This window comes from Ceratotherium simum, chromosome 4, assembly GCF_057802395.1.
Source record: "Ceratotherium simum simum isolate JZ-2026a chromosome 4, ASM5780239v1, whole genome shotgun sequence".
In the NCBI taxonomy this organism is placed as follows: Eukaryota; Metazoa; Chordata; class Mammalia; order Perissodactyla; family Rhinocerotidae; genus Ceratotherium; species Ceratotherium simum.
The window spans coordinates 26,434,561-26,454,693 of NC_141903.1; the positions used below are offsets into that span (position 1 = coordinate 26,434,561).

Sequence of the window (20,133 nt, forward strand, 5' to 3'; positions counted from 1 at the left end):
CTCCCCTCGCTGCCGCAGTGATACGGCCCAGCCTCAGGCTCGGAATAAACCGAATTCCTCCGCTTGTACGGAACTGCCCGGGCTCTCAAGATGGCGGCTCCCGTTCAGACACAGTGCAGGGAGCGGCCATATTCCTCCTGAACAAAGCCGCCGAGGATGCGGAGCGGGCAGGAGCGCCCGGTACAAAACAGCGCAGGCTCGCAGCCCCGCGCTCTGCTCGTCCAGGCAGGAAGCGGGAGAGTCCGCCAGTATGGATGTGACAGCCGTCCCGGGTTAAGCCGTCACGGGCGTTTCGGGACCAGGTCACTGAGCTGCAGGTCAGAAGGCGGATATGTGCAGTATGAGTGAGTCTGTTGGATCGGAATGGGAAGGGAGGGGTCTGTGAGGGTCATTGATTGGAGGTTTATGAAGTCACAGGTGGGGAAGGTATGTGGTATTAGTGTTGGGTTTATTTGGGAGCCAGGGATGGAGTGAACTATGAGGTTAGTAATTGGGAAATGACGTGTCAGTGATGGGGTTGTCTGTGGGATCAGAAATGGCGGGTAGGGGGACTGACTGGTGGGGATGATTGGGGTCAGTGATTTAGGAAACCCTGGGGAATCAGTGATGGGTGAGGGGGCTGTGGGCCAAATGACGGGGGCCTCCACGTGGTGGTCAGTGATGTGATGGGCATGAGGGAGTTCTTTGGGGTTTGTGATTGCTAGGCATGAGGATTCTGAGATTTGGAGGGAGCAATAACGGGATCAGGGCGTCATGATGATCAGTCCAATTTACTGAGAAAGTCTTTTATATACGTTGAAATTTCCACAGATCATAGGCAATCGTTGAGTTCTTAAAAGTCAAATCCCTTCTCAATCCACCGTTGTGCCCTTAGCCTAGTGCCCCCCACAGAAATCATGGCTTTCAAACAAGACCAAAGGGGCTGGCCCTGTGGCCTAGTGGTTAAATTCGGCTTGCTCTGCTTTGGTGGCCTGGGTTTGGTTCCCTGGGACAGACCTACACCACTCATCAGGGGCCATGCTGTGGCGGTGACCCACATACAAAATAGAGGAAGAGTGGCACAGATGTTAGCTCAGGGCAAATTTTCCTCAAGCAAAAAGAGGAAGATTGGCAACAGATGTTAGCTCAGGGCGAATCTTAGAAGAAAAAAAAAAAAAAAGACCAAACAAATCAAAAAGGATAGGATTATTATGAAAAGTGTGATTTTAGACCTATCTCTTTCTAAGTTTATTGAAATAATTTTATATTTTATTCAAGAAACATTTACTGAGTACCTGCTGGTTGCCCAAAGATGTGTATGACAATTTCTTCTCATTGTTTCCTTCCAGATCTGTTTTGAGGAAGCCTGGAATACCCCATATAAAACAGTCTCCCTGTCATGGGAGCACTCACTCCCTCTGACCCAGTTCAGTCTTGTCTGCATGACTCCTCCTGGAACTGAGAAAAATTTACCAGGTATGTACCATCCTCCTTTGCAGTATATTCCCTTGTATCGGTGGTTCCAACCTATCACCGTTTTTATGTGCAGACAACTGCACTGTTGAAAATCAGCAATAAAAATTTGAACGGAAAACATTTTAAAATTTTAACATTTTGGTCCATGAATATTGATTGGCAGGAGAGTTTGCTGAGTTGAGGGAAAATATAAGAGAGCTCTTGGGAAATTATTGGAATTCAGCTGCTGGTTCTTTCTGGGGAATAAGGGAATACATTCCTCAGTGTTCCATTTGCTCATTGCCATTCTTATTGCCAGGGAACTCTATCTGTAGTTGAATCTATATATATATATATGTATCCATGTTTGTTGCCTTATGAAAACATTCTACAAATAGAATTGCTGGTTCATAGAGGAAAAATAAGTTGTTAGTAAATCAACATGAAACATCTCTTTGCATCTATACGATTAAAATCTTCCTCCAAGTTCTCTGTGATCATAGTGTAGTGACAAGAAGACTTCCTTCACATGGTGCCTGCTAATCCTTCTGTAAGGACAAAACGACCTTCCCCCACAGGTTGGCCTGTCCTCTACCTGACTTCTGGTGGTAGTTGTTTCTAGGCTGGTGAATGTGGAAGCTGCAGTCTGGGTCTGGTCTGTGAAAATGTCCTGATCACCAGTTTTGCTTTTTTAGGCATCTGCCATTTTAGAAAAGAGCAGAAAATGATGAAGTCCCTGGTGAGTTGCTTTTATTTTTAATTTTTAAAATTTTCTCCTTGGTTTTCCATACAATCAAATGGAATAGTGCAAATAGCTAAAATTTGGATTAGGGAAAAGGTAGCCAAAATAAAGATCAAAACCTGAAAAGAGTTTCTAGGTAATATGTAGATAACCTGGCCTGAAATCATCTTTAAAAGTTGATGTACTAATTTTTCTGATCTTTTTTGCAGACATCCTCAGTTACATGATTTGCAATCCTCTAAAGAGAAAGTAGATAAATTTCCCACGGGAAGGAATTATTTCTTGCCATATAAATCTGAAACAGATATCCTTTTTGGGTCTTTCTCTAGGTGATGGAGTACACAGTGTTCTCACCAACACTCCTGTGGTAAATGCAACAGTAGATTTGTTCTAGCCGTATCATAAAATGATCTCTTTTAGAGAGAAGGTATCATAATGTCATGGCCAAACTCCTTGAACTTGATCCTTTCAGCTGCGGTCATCAAACTGTTGTCTGTGGACCAATCCAGTTTTCCAACAGTTTTATAAAGAAAGTTTTATTGGCAGCATATTCATGCCATTTTTTATGTATTGTCTATGGCTGTTTTCGTGCTACAACAGCAGAGTTGGATAAGTACAACAGAGACTATATGGCCTGAAATGCTGAAAATATATACTTTACTGAACAAGTTTTTTGACCTCTGTTTAGAGGACCAGATTGATTACAGAGGCTTCCCATTGTCCAGCTTTATCCACTGGTAAAATCTGGATAACTTAATTATGGGTACATTTTTAATGGTCTTTCAAAATATATATTTCTCTCAAAAGGCAGTTCTTAAATTATAATTATCTGGCAAAGCTTTGGAGAACGGCGGTGCCTGATGCTGTGAACCCTGTGCTGTGGTCTCAGAGTTTATAGGATTACTTTCCAGCTCAAGGCCAGTTCCGTCTCTGCTCTGCCATTTTTAACAGTCCGTATTATTTTTTCTTCCTGCCAACATTCGCTATATACGTGGTATACAAATTTTAAACTGTATAAAAAGATAAAAATTTAAAAACTGAGACACTTTTTAATTTAAACTCCCCTCCTCCTGAGTTTATCAGTGTTAACCACTGTTTCTAACCTTCCAAACCGTTTTCAATATAACTGCAATTAAGTGTGTATATGCGAAAGAACAAATGTGTAAGAGTGTCTCTTATTTTCTTGTGCTTTTCCTTTGGAAAAATAATGTTACAGTAAACATTCTGTTCTGCAGCTTGGTTTTTAACTTTACTGTCCGGTATAAAGATTTTTCTGTACATTTTGAATATCTTCCCATGCCAGTACATAGAATTCTGCTTTATTATTTTAGCAGATGCGTAATATTTCCTTGTGGCCTGGTTCACTGGGATTGTTTCCTCATCTGTAAAATGGAGATTATAATCCTCATAGGGTTGTTGTGGGAATTAAGTGAGTAAAAAACCATGCTTGGAACTGTAACTGGGGATGGTGTGTTCTATATTTAGTATTAGCTGTTATTATTATGTTATCATTATTATTGTCAAATCTTGAAATCAGCTTTTGCATTAGGAGTTCTTATGTATATTTTACAGTAGCGCTTAACAAATGAGTTCTATTGTGAAAAGATAGGTGTTTTTCCTTCTTGGATGTCAGTAGCTTTAGAGCTGTGCTGTCCAATACAGAGCCACCAGCCACATGTGGTTCTTGAGCACTTGAAATTGGCTAGTCTGAATTGAAATGTGCTGGAAGTGTAAAGTATATACTGGATTTTGAAGATGTAATTCCAACAACGAATAATAATTTTTAAAGATTAATTACATGTTGAAATGATATTTTAGATATATGGGACAAATATATATTATTGAAAATAATCCTTTGAATGTGGCTACTAGAAAATTTAAAATTATCTATCTGGTTAGCTTTATATTTCTGTTAGAGCTGCATTAGAGAATGAAAATGGGTTTTTTATTAGCCCAATAAATCCAACTACCATGGGTAATTAACCAATGATACGCTTGTTCCTTTAGGAAAAGGTATTTATATTTTTTCCGTACTGTCCAGAAGTGAAGTAATCATTTTTGCACATATCTATTCTTCTTTTCTCTCTCTAACGCCTACTCCCCTTCCCTCTCCTCCATCTCTTCCATTCTCCCAGTCACCCAAGCTGTAAAAATTGTGTATAGCTGATAAAAGTACAATTTTTCACTGATTATGCACTATATTTTACTCAAAATTAACAAAATGTATACATATTTAGTATATTGAAGCATTCAATTATCATTAATAAAGTAAAATCAGAAGTTAGAATTACGTATATTAATTTTCTTATCAGAATGGATTTCTTCTGTATTCCACATTTATCTTTCTCATGTTCTTTAGATCAGAAGAATATGATTGACTAATGCACAAAACTATTTTTAACTAAACATAAATTTTATTTTCTATAATCTTCATTCATTCCTTTTTAGCAAACATTTCTTGAGTACCCAATATATGTCACAGGCACTGGCTAGCCGTGAAATACCTCAAGCAGATTTAGGCGTAGTCTTTTCCTGGGAAGAATGCAGAGAGAAATGGGGTAAACGGATGTGGAAACAACATTGACACACAAAAGCTCTATAATAGACATGAGAGCATTATAGCAGAGAGGGGGGAGCAACCAGCTTTGTAAGGAAGTTGAAAATAGGCTTAAAATATTATTTAACTTTGGATCATGAGGGAAGTAGGGTGGGGGTGGGAAACAGCATTTGCAAAAGTAGAAAGGGCAGAGATTTTAGGATGGCTGAGCACTGAGGGAAACTAAAGTGGAGAGTGTTTCATGGAAGGTGTGCCTAAGGGTGGTATTAAAGCAATAAAATGTAAAAGATCCTGTTTGCAATATCAAGCAGGCAGTGTGGAGTGCAGTGGTCAAGAACCCAAGCATCAAGTGAGAATACCTGCTTTTTAATCTGAGAGTTAATTAATCATATGTTCAGTATGTAACCTCTGGCAAGTAGTTCCTTAAACACTGTAATCCTGTTTTCTCATATGTAAAGTGGAAAAATCCATAGGGTTGTTATGAGGACAAACTAAATGCTTGGCAGCTTGATGGTGTGAATATGGGACTTGGTGTGGGATGAGAGAAATCTTAAGATTGAGATGACTGAGATGAGACTGTGTATGCAAGGGTGGAACCAAAGGAGGCTTTTAAGCAGGGGAATGTTGAAATTTGAAACAGTATTTAATTTGTCTTATTCTGAAAGCAATATTTGATAATAATGGAATATTTAGGAAAAAACCTGAAAAATAGTTTAGAATAATATAAATCACTCAGATTCCACTATTAGATGACAACTATTGTGAACATAGTGGTGATAATTAAAATAGTTTTCCCTCCAGAAACATCTTATGGCTGTACACTTACCCGAGTCTTTTATATTAATGCCATGTCAATAATTTGTTGTGATTTTTTTCATGAATGTTTCCTGCACATTTCTTGCTAAGTGTGTTCTTCAGTATTGCTATTGTAATTGATGTATTTCATTATATTACTAGCTATTGCATATATATAGGAGAACTGTTAGATTTAGGAGAAGCTAAGATTATTTTCCTACAAAATGAGGGGATTAGATTATGATCTTCAAGAACCCTGATGTTCTGTGATTCTCTAAATGTGGCTTTTCTCTTTTTTTAATGTTGTACTTTAAAAGGACTTTTCTGCTCTATAATTTTTTTTTTTTTTAAAGATTTTATTTATTCAGTTTTTCCCCCCAAAGCCCCAGTAGATAGTTGTACGTCATAGGTTCACATCCTTCTAGTTGCTGTACGTGGGACTCGGCCTCACGTTGGACAGAGAAGTGGTGCCTCGGGGCGCTCCCGGGATCCGAACCCGGGCCGCCAGCATCAGAGTGCGCGCACTTAACCGCTAAGCCACGGAGCCGGCCCTATAATTTTTAATAAAAGTTCTCCCATGTTTTGTTTTGTAACTTTTATGGTCTTGGGTATTTTTTAGAGTTTAAATTTTTCCTCCCTCCAGAATGTATGTTTTCTATTTTCTAAGACATAAGATATGGTGTATTAGTTTGCTAGGGCTGCTGTAACAAAGTACCACAAAGTAGGTGGATTAAACAACAGAAATTTATTCTCTCATAGTGCTGGAGGCTAGAAGCCAAAACTCAAGGTGTCAGCAGGGTTGGTTCCTTCAGAGGGCTGTGAGGGAAGGATCTGTTCCAGGCCTTTCTTCTTGGCTTGTAGATGACCATCTTATCCCCATGTCTCTTCATATCATCTTTCCTCTATGTGTCTGTCTCTCTGTTCACGTTTCTCCTTTTGATATGGACATCAGTCATATTGGATTAGGGTCCACCCTGATGACTTCAGATAACTAATTACATCTGCAATGACCCTATTTCCAAATAAAGTCACATTCTGAGGTATTAGGGGTTAGGACTTGAATGTAGGAATTTTCAGGGGATACAATTCAGTCTATAACATATGGATTCAATGTTATTCTTTTCCTCTTGACTATCCAGTTGTGTCAGTACTATTCATTGAATAATCTGTCTTCTTCCCAGTTATATGAATGCTGCCCTTATCATTTATTAAATTATTATTTGTATTGGGTAGGCATTTTATGATTTACTTCTTCTGTTTTCCTGATCTGTCTGGCTCTTCTGGCTAAAGACAGAATTTTACATTGTTTCTCCCAAATACTATGATATGAAATGAGGTGTAGGTATAGTTTTACATACTATAGTAGAAATTATGAGAATAATCACTTCAGATTGAACAGGAATATACTGTTGCAGGGGTTAGTGTCGTTCAAGGATGTAGCTGTGGATTTCACCCAGGAGGAGTGGCAGCAACTGGACCCTGCTCAGAGGACCCTGTACAAGGATGTGATGCTGGAGAACTACAGCCACCTGGTCTCAATGGGTAAGAATGGCTCCCTGTGTAACTCAGACTTGTCCAGTCAAGTACCTTTCCTTATCAGTTGCTATGGTTAGATGGTTCCTAATATATATAATGATCTTTATACCTTCCCAAATGGAAGTCTTTATTTTGCTGAGGGCCAACTGGACTGCTTCATTTTAGACCTCTTTAAACTACACTGTCTCTTCTTCCTTCAGTGCAGTCAGTCCCACTTCCTCTGATTTCCATTTAATAGGGTATCCAGTTTCCAAACCAGATGTCATCTCCAAGTTGGAACAAGGAGAAGATCCATGGATCATAAAGAGAGACCTATCAAATTGGATCTATCCAGATGGAAATCAGGCAGATGGGAGACAAGGGAAGTGAAATATCAGTTTTTGTTTTTTTAATTGATCGGTTCCTGAGGCTTATGTTTCTATCCTTATTGAAATCTCTTATTCCACTTTGTTCCTATGCTGAGAATTTAGTAGGTATTCAGCAAATAATTAATCAATTAAATAATTGTGAGCCTTTATAGGAGAAAGCTATTTCTTAGTGATCTTCTCTCTCTCTCTATATATATATATACTGCCTTTTTTGAAAAAGCTTAATAGGCAATAGAAGGTAAATTCATTCCAAGAACATAGAAGGTAAGACCTCCAGATACATGGCTTTATAAAATTGAATGTCAAATACAGTTACTGTTTTTAAAAGTTCAGAGAAAATTAGAGTCTAAAGAGATGCAACATAATTTGAGAATGCATTTTTCTGAGCATGCAGCTGTAGCTGTTTTGAAAGATATATTAAGTATTGATAATGCTGAAGGAGGAGGGTGAAGGCAAACTGTTGGTGGAGGAGAGAGTATATAAACAAAACCTTGGATTTGGGAAATATGGCTTTTCTAGGAGAACTTTGCTAGTTTTATTTGATATGTATAGAGGGTATTTATAGGGAGTAGTGGAATTCAAGCTTGGATTCTTGGTGTGAATCTGATACTGAATCCATAGCAGGATCTTGGATTTTTCTGTTGTTTGTGTTAGTTGTTAATTAGGAAAGTAGAATGAGGAGAATTAAAGTATTTTGAGTACAGAAGAGACCTTGTTTCTTTGGATAGCGGTGGCAGAATAATAGTAGTTAAGTATATATATAGCAAATGATTTATAAAATAAATGAATTCAAAAGGTGAAAAGCATCTCCATTCAGAAAGCAGGGGAAATGGGAAGATTCTAGAAGAATAATCCAAGATTAGAGTGATAATAACCCAGGCACTTTTCTATCGCTTTCAGGTCTAGTTTTCCCATGAATATTTCTCTTTAGCGTCCTTGTCTATTCATTCACCCAATCATACTATATGCTATACTATCTTACAAGGTGACCTGTCTCCATCCCTGTTTTCTGAGTTCATCAACTACGTTGGATCAATCATTGTTCCATTTCTCTGTGTTCTGTTAATACTGCTTTATGAATGTTTTATTTTATCTTTCTTTCCTTTAGACAGGAAGAGTAACCTTGACAACCCCCAATCATGTATTTTGGGTTCTGTTTCCTTCCATAATGAGATACTGAAAGGAGTCACAAAGGATGGTTCATTGTACTCCATTTTAAAATTCTGTCAAGGTGATGGCCAGCTGCAGAGATATCAGGAAAACCAAGACAAACTTTTCAGGCAAGTAACAGTCATCAACAACAAAACAGTGACTGTGGTGTCAGACCATAAATATAATGCATTGGGAAAAATATTTCAAGAGTGCATACAGCCAGATGTTTCAAGACAAAGACTCCATAAGTATGATACATTTAAAAAAACCTTGAAATCTAACATTGACCTACCTAGTTGTAATAAGGGCAATTCAAGAAAAAGCCCTGATGAGAGTTTTGGATATGAAAAATCATCTAGCCATGGTGTGTCCAATTCTAATCTTGAGAAAATTCACAATGGAGTAATACCCTGTGATAATAATCAATGTGGGAACATTTTCAGCAATAAACAATCCCTTATTCAATATCAGAATGTTGAAACTAAGGAAAAAACCTGTGTATGTATTACATGTGGAAAAGCCTTTGCTAAGAAGTCACAGCTCATTGTACATCAACGAATTCATACTGGAAAGAAACCATATGATTGTGGGGCATGTGGGAAAGCCTTTAGCGAGAAATTTCATCTCATTGTACATCAGAGAACTCATACTGGGGAGAAACCTTATGAATGTTCGGAATGTGGAAAAGCCTTCTCTCAAAAATCATCCCTCATTATACATCAGAGAGTTCACACTGGGGAAAAACCATATGAATGTAGTGAATGTGGAAAAGCCTTCTCCCAGAAATCACCCCTCATTATACATCAGAGAATTCACACCGGAGAGAAACCTTATGAATGTAGAGAATGTGGTAAGGCCTTCTCCCAGAAGTCACAGCTGATTATACATCATAGAGCTCATACTGGAGAGAAGCCATATGAATGTACTGAATGTGGGAAAGCCTTCTGTGAGAAGTCCCACCTCATTATACATAAAAGAATTCACACTGGGGAGAAACCCTACAAATGTGCTCAGTGTGAGGAAGCCTTCAGCAGGAAAACAGAACTCATTACACATCAGTTAATTCATACTGGGGAGAAACCTTATGAATGTACTGACTGTGGGAAAACCTTCTCCCGGAAGTCACAGCTCATCATACATCAGAGAACACACACTGGAGAGAAACCCTATAAATGCAGTGAATGTGGGAAAGCCTTCTGTCAGAAATCACATCTTATTGGACATCAGAGAATTCACACAGGAGAAAAACCTTATATATGTACTGAATGTGGGAAAGCCTTCTCTCAGAAGTCCCACCTCCCAGGACATCAGCGAATTCATACAGGAGAGAAACCTTACATATGTGCTGAATGTGGAAAAGCCTTTTCCCAGAAGTCAGACCTTGTTTTACATCAAAGAATTCATACTGGGGAAAGACCCTATCAGTGTGCTGTATGTGGGAAAGCCTTCATCCAGAAGTCACAACTCACTGTACATCATAGAATTCATAAGAGTGTAAAATCATAATTACCTGAACACAGAAAAGCCTTCAGTATTAGCTCAAGCCTTAACAAATACTATAAACCTAATTAATTTGATAAGTTTGTGGAAGACATCTTTATAGTTAAAATTTTACAAGAAAATTAATGTCTGTAGTGTGGTGATACCTAATTCTTTCAGTAAAGATGATGGAAAGTAATTATATAAGTGAGGGACACTTTCAAGGTGCCATGTAAAGCTTTTAAAGTTATGAACTGAATGGTCAATAGGGGAAATTATATATGTAGAATATTGTCAAGTTACATGTTCCTTATTATACTACATAACAATAACCAGACATTGTGGACTTGCTAATATTAGTTTGGCATAATTTTGACCATACAGTAGTTCCCTATAAAGGACATGAAGAAAGCTTGAGTAAAAAAAAAAAAAAATCAGTTCCTAGAAACTGCATTATATAGCATGACCCATAAAGTTACATGTAAAATTCTTGTACAAAGATGGAAAGATAGGTTGATCAGATTCAAGAAAAGTGATATTTATGTGTTTTCCTGTCTCAAGCTTAGTAAGTTGACTTGTATCTCTGGAAAGATCCTGGACCTTGAAATTGATGTTTCTTGACGAGGTCTCCCCTTTACTGTCTCTCATTGGGAATTTGGTATGGTGGACTGACTTTGGTACTGATCCAGATGATCTTAGGTTTTAATCCTGGCTTAACTACTCACAGATTGTGTGACTTCAGGCAAGCCTACTTCACCCATCTGAATATTTTTACTTATTGGTAAATAAAAGTAAAATGTAGAGCACATTTTCAGTTAATGTTAGTTCATTTTATCTTTCCTCTCTATCCTCCTGCAACAGGATGCTAAGACTAATATGTCAAAGCCATATCTGAATTTGCTTTGCAGTCCAGACACTCTGCTTTGATATCCCATTCCTATGATTGTTCATTTTACTGTCTTTGACCCTGGTGGCCTTGGTTCTTGGAATGTTAAAGTGACATTTTATTATGCTTTTATTATTTTTTACATACACTTATATAAACTGTGGTGATTGCACATAAAGACCTTGTCTAATGTCCCTTCAGTTCCTTTCTGACCCCTGCCCTGCAGCCCCAACTATTTTCCCTGGGAACTGAGGACACTTACAGAGGAAAACTCTTGGAGTGAGAAGTCATGCCTGCCATGGATTTGAGAACTTGATATTTCTAAAATATCTCCTGCTCTTCTTCCTGTGGTTTCACCTATTCTTCCATGACCAGCTTTAGATGAAGACCCCTGCTGGAGGTGCCCTGCAGGAGGGCATATATGGCAAGGATGAGGGTATCTATATGGATAAACATGGTTTACCCATGTTCACATAGTTCCCACTTGATTCCTTCACATTTCCCACCCTCCTGATCCCCTTCCTGCATGGCCTAACTGTCTATTGTGAAATGATGGGGCCCCTCTGGTAAGGACTTCTGCAGGGCAGAGGGCACACCTGACAGAGATGTGGGAACCTGTATGGGAAAATTCCTGGTTTCATTATGAAGAGTGAGCTGAGAACACTGACGTCAGGTATAATCAACCATTCAGACCTGGGAAAGAAGGCCTACGGGTACATCTCATGCATTGAGCTACTCTGGGGGTTCCTCATGGAAGATGTTCCAACTGGCCCTTATGAAGACATGAGAAGGACAAGAGATCATATTGGGGACACACAGAAGTTTAGTGAAGAGGGAGTTCTATATAGTGACAGCTATGGAACTTATGCAGATAACAAAGATTCACAGTTCCCACCTTAGAGGCCTCCCATTTGGTCCTTCCACTGTCACAGCCCCCAGGCAACCTCATTGATCTGATAATGGGTTTCTATAAAAATCCCTCTTCAAATTTAGCACCTACTTGTTTAACACGTCACAACCACCAATGCTTTTTTTTTTTTTTAAGCATTTTATTAGAGGAGCTAGCTAGTGCAATGAGGAAAGAAAAAGAAATAATAGGCATAAGGAATGGAAAGGAAAAAGTAAAATGGGCATTATTTGCAGATGATACAATTGCGTATAAAGAAAAAATATATACTAAGTATTAGAAATAGAGGAGTTTAGTTGGTTTATACAATTTTAATATTAAAACTAATTCTACACACCAGCAACAGTGTGAAAATTTAAAGATAGCATTTACATTAGCATCAAAAATATAAAACACCTAAAATAAATCCAATCATGAAGTGCAAGACCTCTACACAGAAGATTATAAAACATTACTGAATAAAATTAAAGGCTTAAATAAATTAAAGGACTTATCAAATTTGTTGGCTGGAAAACTCAATATTAAAGATGCCAGTTTTCCCCAAAGTGATTTATATATTGCTGGGTATATGAGGAAAGAAATTGAAATCCAAAGGAACAAGCCCATTCATAAAAGAGAGTTCGCTCATTTTATTGTTGAACAACAACAGCAACAAAACACCATATAGCATGCAGGTAGCCAGCAACCAGCTACAAATTTCTAATGGATTTTTAGCTCTATATGGAATTAAACCTACAGTTGGTATAAATCATCCTATTGTTAGTAAATGGCAGATATTCAATTTTCATCAGTAGTTACATTGAGCTTGCTCCTGTTATGCATAAGTCTTTATCAGGCTTACTCTGATACTCTGTTCTTCACAATTCTTTGTCAGTACCTCCTCCTATGGTTGGTCATGGCACTGTATCTAGCACATATGATTATTCATATCCTTCAACGTTCCTCAATAGAGTTAGATAAGTTCAGTTTCCCACAATATTCAATATGTTCCATATCAAAACACAATAAGCTTTTTTTTTTGAAATCTTACAATTTAATTCTAGGATAACATATGGAGATGCTAAAAGGCAAGAATAGACAAGACACTTATGAAGAGCAAATTTGGAGAATATACCAGACTCAGCACACTTTAAATATAAAGACACAAATAGGTTAAAAATAAAAGGATGTAAAAAGATATACCAGGCTAACACAAGTCAAAAGAAAGCTGAAGGAGCTATATTAATATCAGACAAAATATATTTCAGAACAAAGAATAATTATCGGAGATAAAGAGGACCATTTCATAATGATAAAGGGATCAATCTATCAAGAGGATGTAATCCTAAAAGTTTATGCACCTAATAGCTGAGCTTCAAAATACCTGAAGCAAAAACTGATAGAATTGCAAGGAAAAAAAGACAAATTCACAATTGTAGTTGGAAATTTCAATCCCCTCTATTAATAATTAATAGAACAAGGAGATAAACAATCACCAAGCATATAGTAGATAGACTTGAACATCACTATCTACCAACTTGATGTAATTGACATTTGTAGAACATTCCACCCAACAGTGGCAGAATACACATTCTTTTTAAGTGTATGCAAAACATTTCCAAGGTAGGTCATATTCTGGGGTCATAAAACAAATCTCAATAAATTTAAAAGGTAAGATGTATTCTTTGTCCACAACAGAATTGTTAGAAATCAATAATAGAAAAGTATTTGGACAATCCCCAAATATTTGGAAACTAAATAACATCCTTCTAAATAATCCATTGGTCAAAAAAAAATCAAAAAGGAAATTAAGTATTGTGAAATCAATGAAAATGGAAACACAACATATCTAAATTTGTGAGATGCCTCCAAAGCAGTACTTGGAGGGAAATATAAAACACTAAATGCCTATACTGGAAAAGATGAAAGCCATAAATGAATGACTCAGTTTCCACCTTAAAATACTAGAAAAAGGAAAAAATGAAACCCATTGTAAACAGAAGAAAGGAAGTAATCAAGTTCAGAGAAGAAATTAAATGGAAAAAATAGAGAAAATAAATGAAACCACTAGCTTTCTGAGAAGATTGATGTTAAGTCAGCCTCATCAGGATAAAAGAAGACAAATGATCAGAATCAGAAATGAGGGAAATCACATCATTACAGATTTTACAGACATCCAAATGATAATAAGGGAATATTGGGAACATCTTAATGCCAGTAAACTTGATAACTTAGATGAAATGGACAAATCCATTAAAAGATACAAACTACCAAAGCTCACTCAAGAAGAGATAGATAACTTAAATAGACATATATCAATTAAAGAAATTGGATTTGTAGTTAAAAACCTTACTACAAAAAAACAAAAAACAACAACAAAAAAACTCCAGGTCCAGATAGCTTCACTGGTGAACTGTACTGAACCAAACCAAATTTAAGGAAGAAATAATACTGATTCTGCAAAAACTCTTCCAGAAAATTGAAGGGAGGGAATAGTTCCCAGCTCATTCTATTAGGCCGGCATTACTTTGATATAAAACCAAAGATACTACAAGAAAATAAAACTACAGACCAATATCCCTCATTAATGTAGATTCAAAAAGTCTAAACAAAATTTTAACATATTTATTCCTACATTATATAAAAAGGATAATATATTGGGGCCGGCCCCGTGGCTTAGCGGTTAAGTGTGCGCACTCTGCTACTGGCGGCCTGGGTTCAGATCCTGGACACCCAGCAACGCACTGCTTCTCTGGCCATGCTGAGGTGGCGTCTCACATGCAGCAACTAGAAGGATGTGCAACTATGACATACAACTATCTACTGGAGCTTTGGGGAAAAAAAGGAGGAGGATTGGCAATAGATGTTAGCTCAGAGCTGGTCTTCCTCAGCAAAAAAAGGAGGATTAGCATGGATGTTAGCTCAGGGCTGATCTTCCTCACAAAAAAACAAAACAAAACAAAACAAAAACGATGATAATAAAGGGAAATTAAAAAAAAGTTAAAAGGAAAAAGGATAATACATCAAGACCAAGTAGGTTTTATCCTAGAAATGCAAGGTTGAGTTATCATTTGAAAACCAGTCAATGAAAGTCACCACATTAATAAACTAAAAAAGAAAAACCAAATGATTATCTCAATAGGTGTACAAAAAGTACTTGACAAAATTTAACTTCTTCAATCAGAGAAGAACAAGTGAAAAACTGACAGCTAGCATTATACTTAATGGTAACAGACTGAACATTTCCCCTCTAAGATAAGAACAAGGAAAGGATGTTTTCTTCCATTACTTTTAAGTAAAACTCTCCTTGTTCGCAGGTGATGTGTTCATCTGTGTAGAAAATCCTAAATAATCTACAATAAAGCTACTAACTCAAAAGTGTGTTTAGCAAGCTCGTAGTGTACAAGATCAAAATGCAAAAATCAAATTTATATCTACATACTAACAACAAACAATCAGAAATTGGAATTAAAAAAGTAACACTACTGGGGCCGGCCCGGCAGCATAGTGGTTAAGTTCAGCACGATCCGCTTTGGCAGCCCGGGTTCATGAGTTTCGGATTCTGCGCACGGACCTACACCACTCTTCAAGCCATGCTTTGGTGGCAACACACATACAAAACAGAGGAAAGATTGGCACAGGTGTTAGCTCAGGGCTAATCTTCCTCAAGCAAAAAGAGGAAGATTGGCAACAGATGTCAGCTCAGGGTTAATCTTCCTCACCAAAAAAAGAAAAATACTACTACTTACAATAACTTTAAAAATACGAATATGGATACACCTAATAAAATATGGGCAAGACCTATACACTGAAAACTATAAAACATTGCTGAGAGAAATAAAAAGAACGAAAATAGGGATGGCCCGGTGGCAAAGTGGTTAAGTGCGCGTGCTCTGCATCGGCAGCCTGGGGTTCACAGGTTCGGATCCCAGGTGCACACTGACGCACTGTTTGTCAAGCCATGCTGTGGTGGCATCCCATATAAAATAGAGGAAGATGGGCACAGATGTTAGCCCAGGGCCAATCTTCCTCAGCAAAAAGAGGAGGATTGGCACTGGATGTTAGCTCAGGGCTAATCTTCCTTGCAAAAAAAAAAAAAGGACCAAAATAAATGGAAAAATATATCTGGTTTGTTGGTTGGAAGACTCAATATTGTTAAGATATGAATTCTCCCTAAATTGGTCTATACATTCAACACAATCCCTATCCAAATTTCAGCAGGCTATTTTTTTTTTTTTTGTAGAATTTGACAGACTGATTCTAAGATTCATATGGAAATATAAAAGACCTAAAATAGCCAAAAAATTCTTGAAAAGGAAATAGAAACTTGGAGAACTTACGACAATTTCAATACTTTCTGTAAAGTTACAGTAACAAGAAGTGTGGTATTGGCCTAAAGTTAGTAAAACTATATGACCCCATTTATAGGATGTTCTGAAATAGATAAATTAATCTGCGGTGTAAGAAATCAGAGCAGTGGTTGTTTCAGTGAGTAGGTTAACTGGGAAGGGACATGAAGGAATTTCTCATTTGATGGACATATTCTGTATTCTGATATGGGTATGCATTTCTTAAAACTCATCAAACAATACACTGAAAATTTTTGCCCTTCACGATGTGTTAATTATGCCACAATGAAAGAGACAACAAAAAATCACATTGTAAATAAAGCAAAAAACAAAAAATGTAGTATTAGAAATGAAAATTATTTCAGTGAGAGAACAATATGAAAGGTGCAACCTACTTCATATATATTTTGTGTGTGCGTGTGAGGAAGATTGGCCCTGAGCTAACATCTGTTGCCAATCTTCCTCCTTTTTTCCTTTTTTCTCCCCAAAGCTCCAGTAGATAGTTGTATATCATAGTTGTGCATCCTTCTAGTTGCTCCACGTGGGACACCGCCTCAGCATGGCCAGATGAGCGGTAAGCACGTCAGCGCCCAGGATCCCAACCAGCGAACCCGGGGCTGCGGAAGCAGAGGCTGTGAACTTCACTGCGCCACCGGGCAGCGCTAAGTGTCCTGAGGTTCTGGTCTCTTGGAAAAGTGTCTTTATATTATTAACTATAGTTATAAAGCAATGACATTATTTGGAAAATCTGCTTTAATATCTGTATTTGTTCGATATTTCCATATTTCCTCTTTTTTAGAATTTCCGCTTATGTATGTAAGCTTACAGTCCCCTTTCCATTGGTTTGTATCAGCAGTTTCTGGTCCAGGTTTTCTTGGATCACATATGATTACAAAAACAAAGACAATGGTTGTGTGCTGTCTTCAGAATTTCGGACCTCCCCGAGTTGGCTGGGCCAGCACTCTGCACGGTGTGGCCCGCAAGCTTGAAACCCACGGCCAGTGGGCGGAAGTGTCTGTTCAGGGTCGAAGAGGATCAAGAAGAAGATGAAGAGGACAGGAAACCCATGTCCTTCTCAACACAAGTGGCTTTGCGCCGCTAGCCGACTGTGACCTGACATCTAGGAAGAGTGCTCCTGTTCTCAACCAGGTCTTTGAGGAAGGGGACGCTGACGACGGGTTTGACACGAATGAGAGTCTGTCTCCCAAGCAGAGCAGGTTGAAAACGAACGTGCCTTCTCTGGGTGCAGTTCACAAAGGCCACCACCGGAGGAAAAGTCAGGGCCGGCCTCTAGCTGCAGAAGTTCCGGGGCCGCGGATGCGGCAGCTTGATCAAGATGGGCGGGTTCACCTACTCCTGGCATCGCGGGGTGGCAGCGAGGGGCCTCCTGGCGGTGACGGGACGGCGGGGGGCCAGAGCCAGCCGAGCAAGGGCAGCGGAGGAGCAAGGCCAGCACAGGGAGAACGTGGTCAGCGGGGGCGGCCCTTAGGCCAGCTCGGCCGCAGCGCCGCCGCCAGGTGGAGCACCCGCCGCTGGGCGGCGCGCAGCTCGGCTCGTCGAGAGCTTTGACCCGGTGAGCCTCTGCCTCCGCCCCCAGCTTCATGGGAGCGCCAAGTACAGTGTTGACCCACACAACGGCTTATTGTTTTCCAGTATGAACGTCCGTGAGAAACTCACGCGGGAAACGTACATCAGCCCCACAGCGAAGGCGGGGCAGGCCTCTGCAGTGGGCGGCATGCAGTTTTTCTCTGATCGCGTGGCAGACACCACCACTGAGTTGGAACGAATGAAGGGCAAAAACTTGGAAAATAACATGCTATTACCATGTCTGTGTGCAAAGGCCGTCTCTGTGACCACCCAGCGGGACCCCAAGGAGGGGTTGCTCCCGCATCGTTGGGCTGCCGCCCACTTTGGAGCTAGCGCGCTTCCTGCTTAGAGTGGTGAAGACCAGCTCACTTCACTCTTCCCTTTCCCTTCTGCTGTTTCGAAGTGGGCATTATGAACAATTATTACCAGTTTCATTTGTTCGCCTATCGATGTGACAATGCATGATCTTTGTACATGCTGCTGGACACTACTTTTCTTTTCCAGGTGAGAGTCTGTTGTGTAATTTTTACATTTATAATTTTAATGTGATGATCACATTAAGGATTAAATTAAAATATATATTCAGAACCTAATAAAACAGAACACTTAAAAGTTTGATGTTCTACACTTAACCTAGCGAGAAAAATGCTTGTTTCCTTGTGAAAAACCTAAATTCCTGACCCCACCTTCTGTGATACATTTAACTCCATGCTCTGAGGTACACTCTGGTATCTGAAACACAAGTGGTCAGGGTGTGTGTGTGTGCATGCACTTGTGTGTGGTTTGGTGGTGGGGTAGAAAGTGTCACAATTAGTGACGATGAAAACATTCCCATTCCTTCTCCCCAGCTGAGTTATTTTGCCTCCTCTTCACTGCTTTTCCTCCTTTCCCACTCATTCCCCCGCCTTTCCCCACTCTTGCCCTCATTTTTCTGTAGGTGCTGTGTGGCTGCCCCATGAACCATCCCATCCTTGAAGGCTGTGTGATCCCTTTGCCCTGCAATGATGTCATCAAGTCAAATACCATAGAGAGGGACTTCCCTTCCCCAAGACACCCACTCAGCAGGGAGAATTCGCTGATGAGTTCAAAGTTTGTTTTGAGACCAATGAACCCCACCGATTCAGCAGATCCTTGAGCAGCACTTCTTTGTTCCTTGGATGTGACCAGCCTTGTCACATCCATCTGATGATCCACCTCAGCATAACCTCCAAACATGTGCCGCCTTCAAGATCCTCCAGCTCTGTGTCCACTAGGCTGGGGGCTCGTTTCTCTAACATTCAAAAAGCCACTGTTTTCTGGAAAACAATCTCATTCTCAAACACTTTCAGAGTGGGGCTGACTTCTGTTGGGTGGGAGAGGGTGACCCAGGACATGCATCAATTTTTATGTCTCTCATTTGAATCCAGCCCCCTTCTACTGGCTGGAGAGTAAGCTGAGTGCTACTTGAAGATATGTGGAGATTTCTTTCCCCAGCCTGATAAAAATATGTTCTCCTTCAACTCTAAGGTTTGCTAAGACCTTAACCCTGCTCTGCCTTCCTCCTATCTCCCACTCACTAAAGCACATCCAAGGGTTTTGTGTCTGTTGCTCTTAGAGTCTGTCACATGGAGAGAGGAAAGGGAAGTTGGTGGTCCATTGTACCTTTTCTTTAAGGAAAAGCTAAGAAGTGGGGCGCAGTGCTCATTCTCCCAGCCTTCTTCAGGAATGTAAGGGAGACTTGGGGACAGGTGGAAGCTCTTTCTCCATCAAAGTATTCAGGGTCATAGAGAATTCTCCTTATCCTTCTAAACTCAGAACCCCAAGATTCCCAAACTCCAGTTCCATTTTGGGGATGTGTGAAGTTTCTTGTCTCATTATTCCTCATTATTCCACAATTCCAGTGGGAAATTGTGGCCCTACGATGCCTGTGTAACCCCAACGATTCCAACCACGGCAGTGTACAGTTCAAAATAATGATGGTACAGAGGAGTGCTGATAAGTGCAGGTCCTGGGGCATAGTATTAATTGCTTCTCTCATTTTTTAAAGCTTCTGAACATTTTTGTTTGTTTTTACAAGGGCAATATTTTAAATGGGATATCCTTAGATAAAGGGAGCAACTTGAGATGGTCGTGGGGTGCAATTCCACTATCACTGGCCCTCCCTAATCTTTATCAGCTTCAAGAGGTCAAAGCCAGCTCTCAATAAGAGATAAAACTGAACTCCTCTTTAAGCCCCAGTTCCTGTACTCTAAACTTCCCCCAAATGCAGCAGAGACAAAAGACACCATTGTCTTTTTAGAAGAAACAAATATATTTGAGAAGAATAAATACTTCTGATTATGAGAAACAGTCTATCCTCTTCAGAGGACGTAGTAATGAGAGA

General features: G+C 39.3%; 1 protein-coding gene and 1 pseudogene across 1 annotated transcript; both read left to right on the forward strand.

The window, feature by feature from the left end:
- Positions 1-125: 125 nt before the first annotated feature.
- LOC106801575 (uncharacterized) lies at positions 126-17,075 on the forward strand. The gene is made up of 6 exons (XM_087429538.1): positions 126-317; positions 1,329-1,455; positions 2,130-2,173; positions 6,944-7,070; positions 7,303-7,429; positions 8,545-17,075. Exons 2-6 carry the CDS (start codon positions 1,422-1,424, stop codon positions 10,088-10,090), a joined length of 1,878 nt encoding a protein of 625 aa, XP_087285664.1. The 5' UTR covers positions 126-317; positions 1,329-1,421; the 3' UTR covers positions 10,091-17,075.
- Positions 17,074-18,369, forward strand: LOC147917221 (SNF-related serine/threonine-protein kinase pseudogene; annotated as a pseudogene).
- The last annotated feature ends 1,764 nt before the right edge of the window (positions 18,370-20,133 follow it).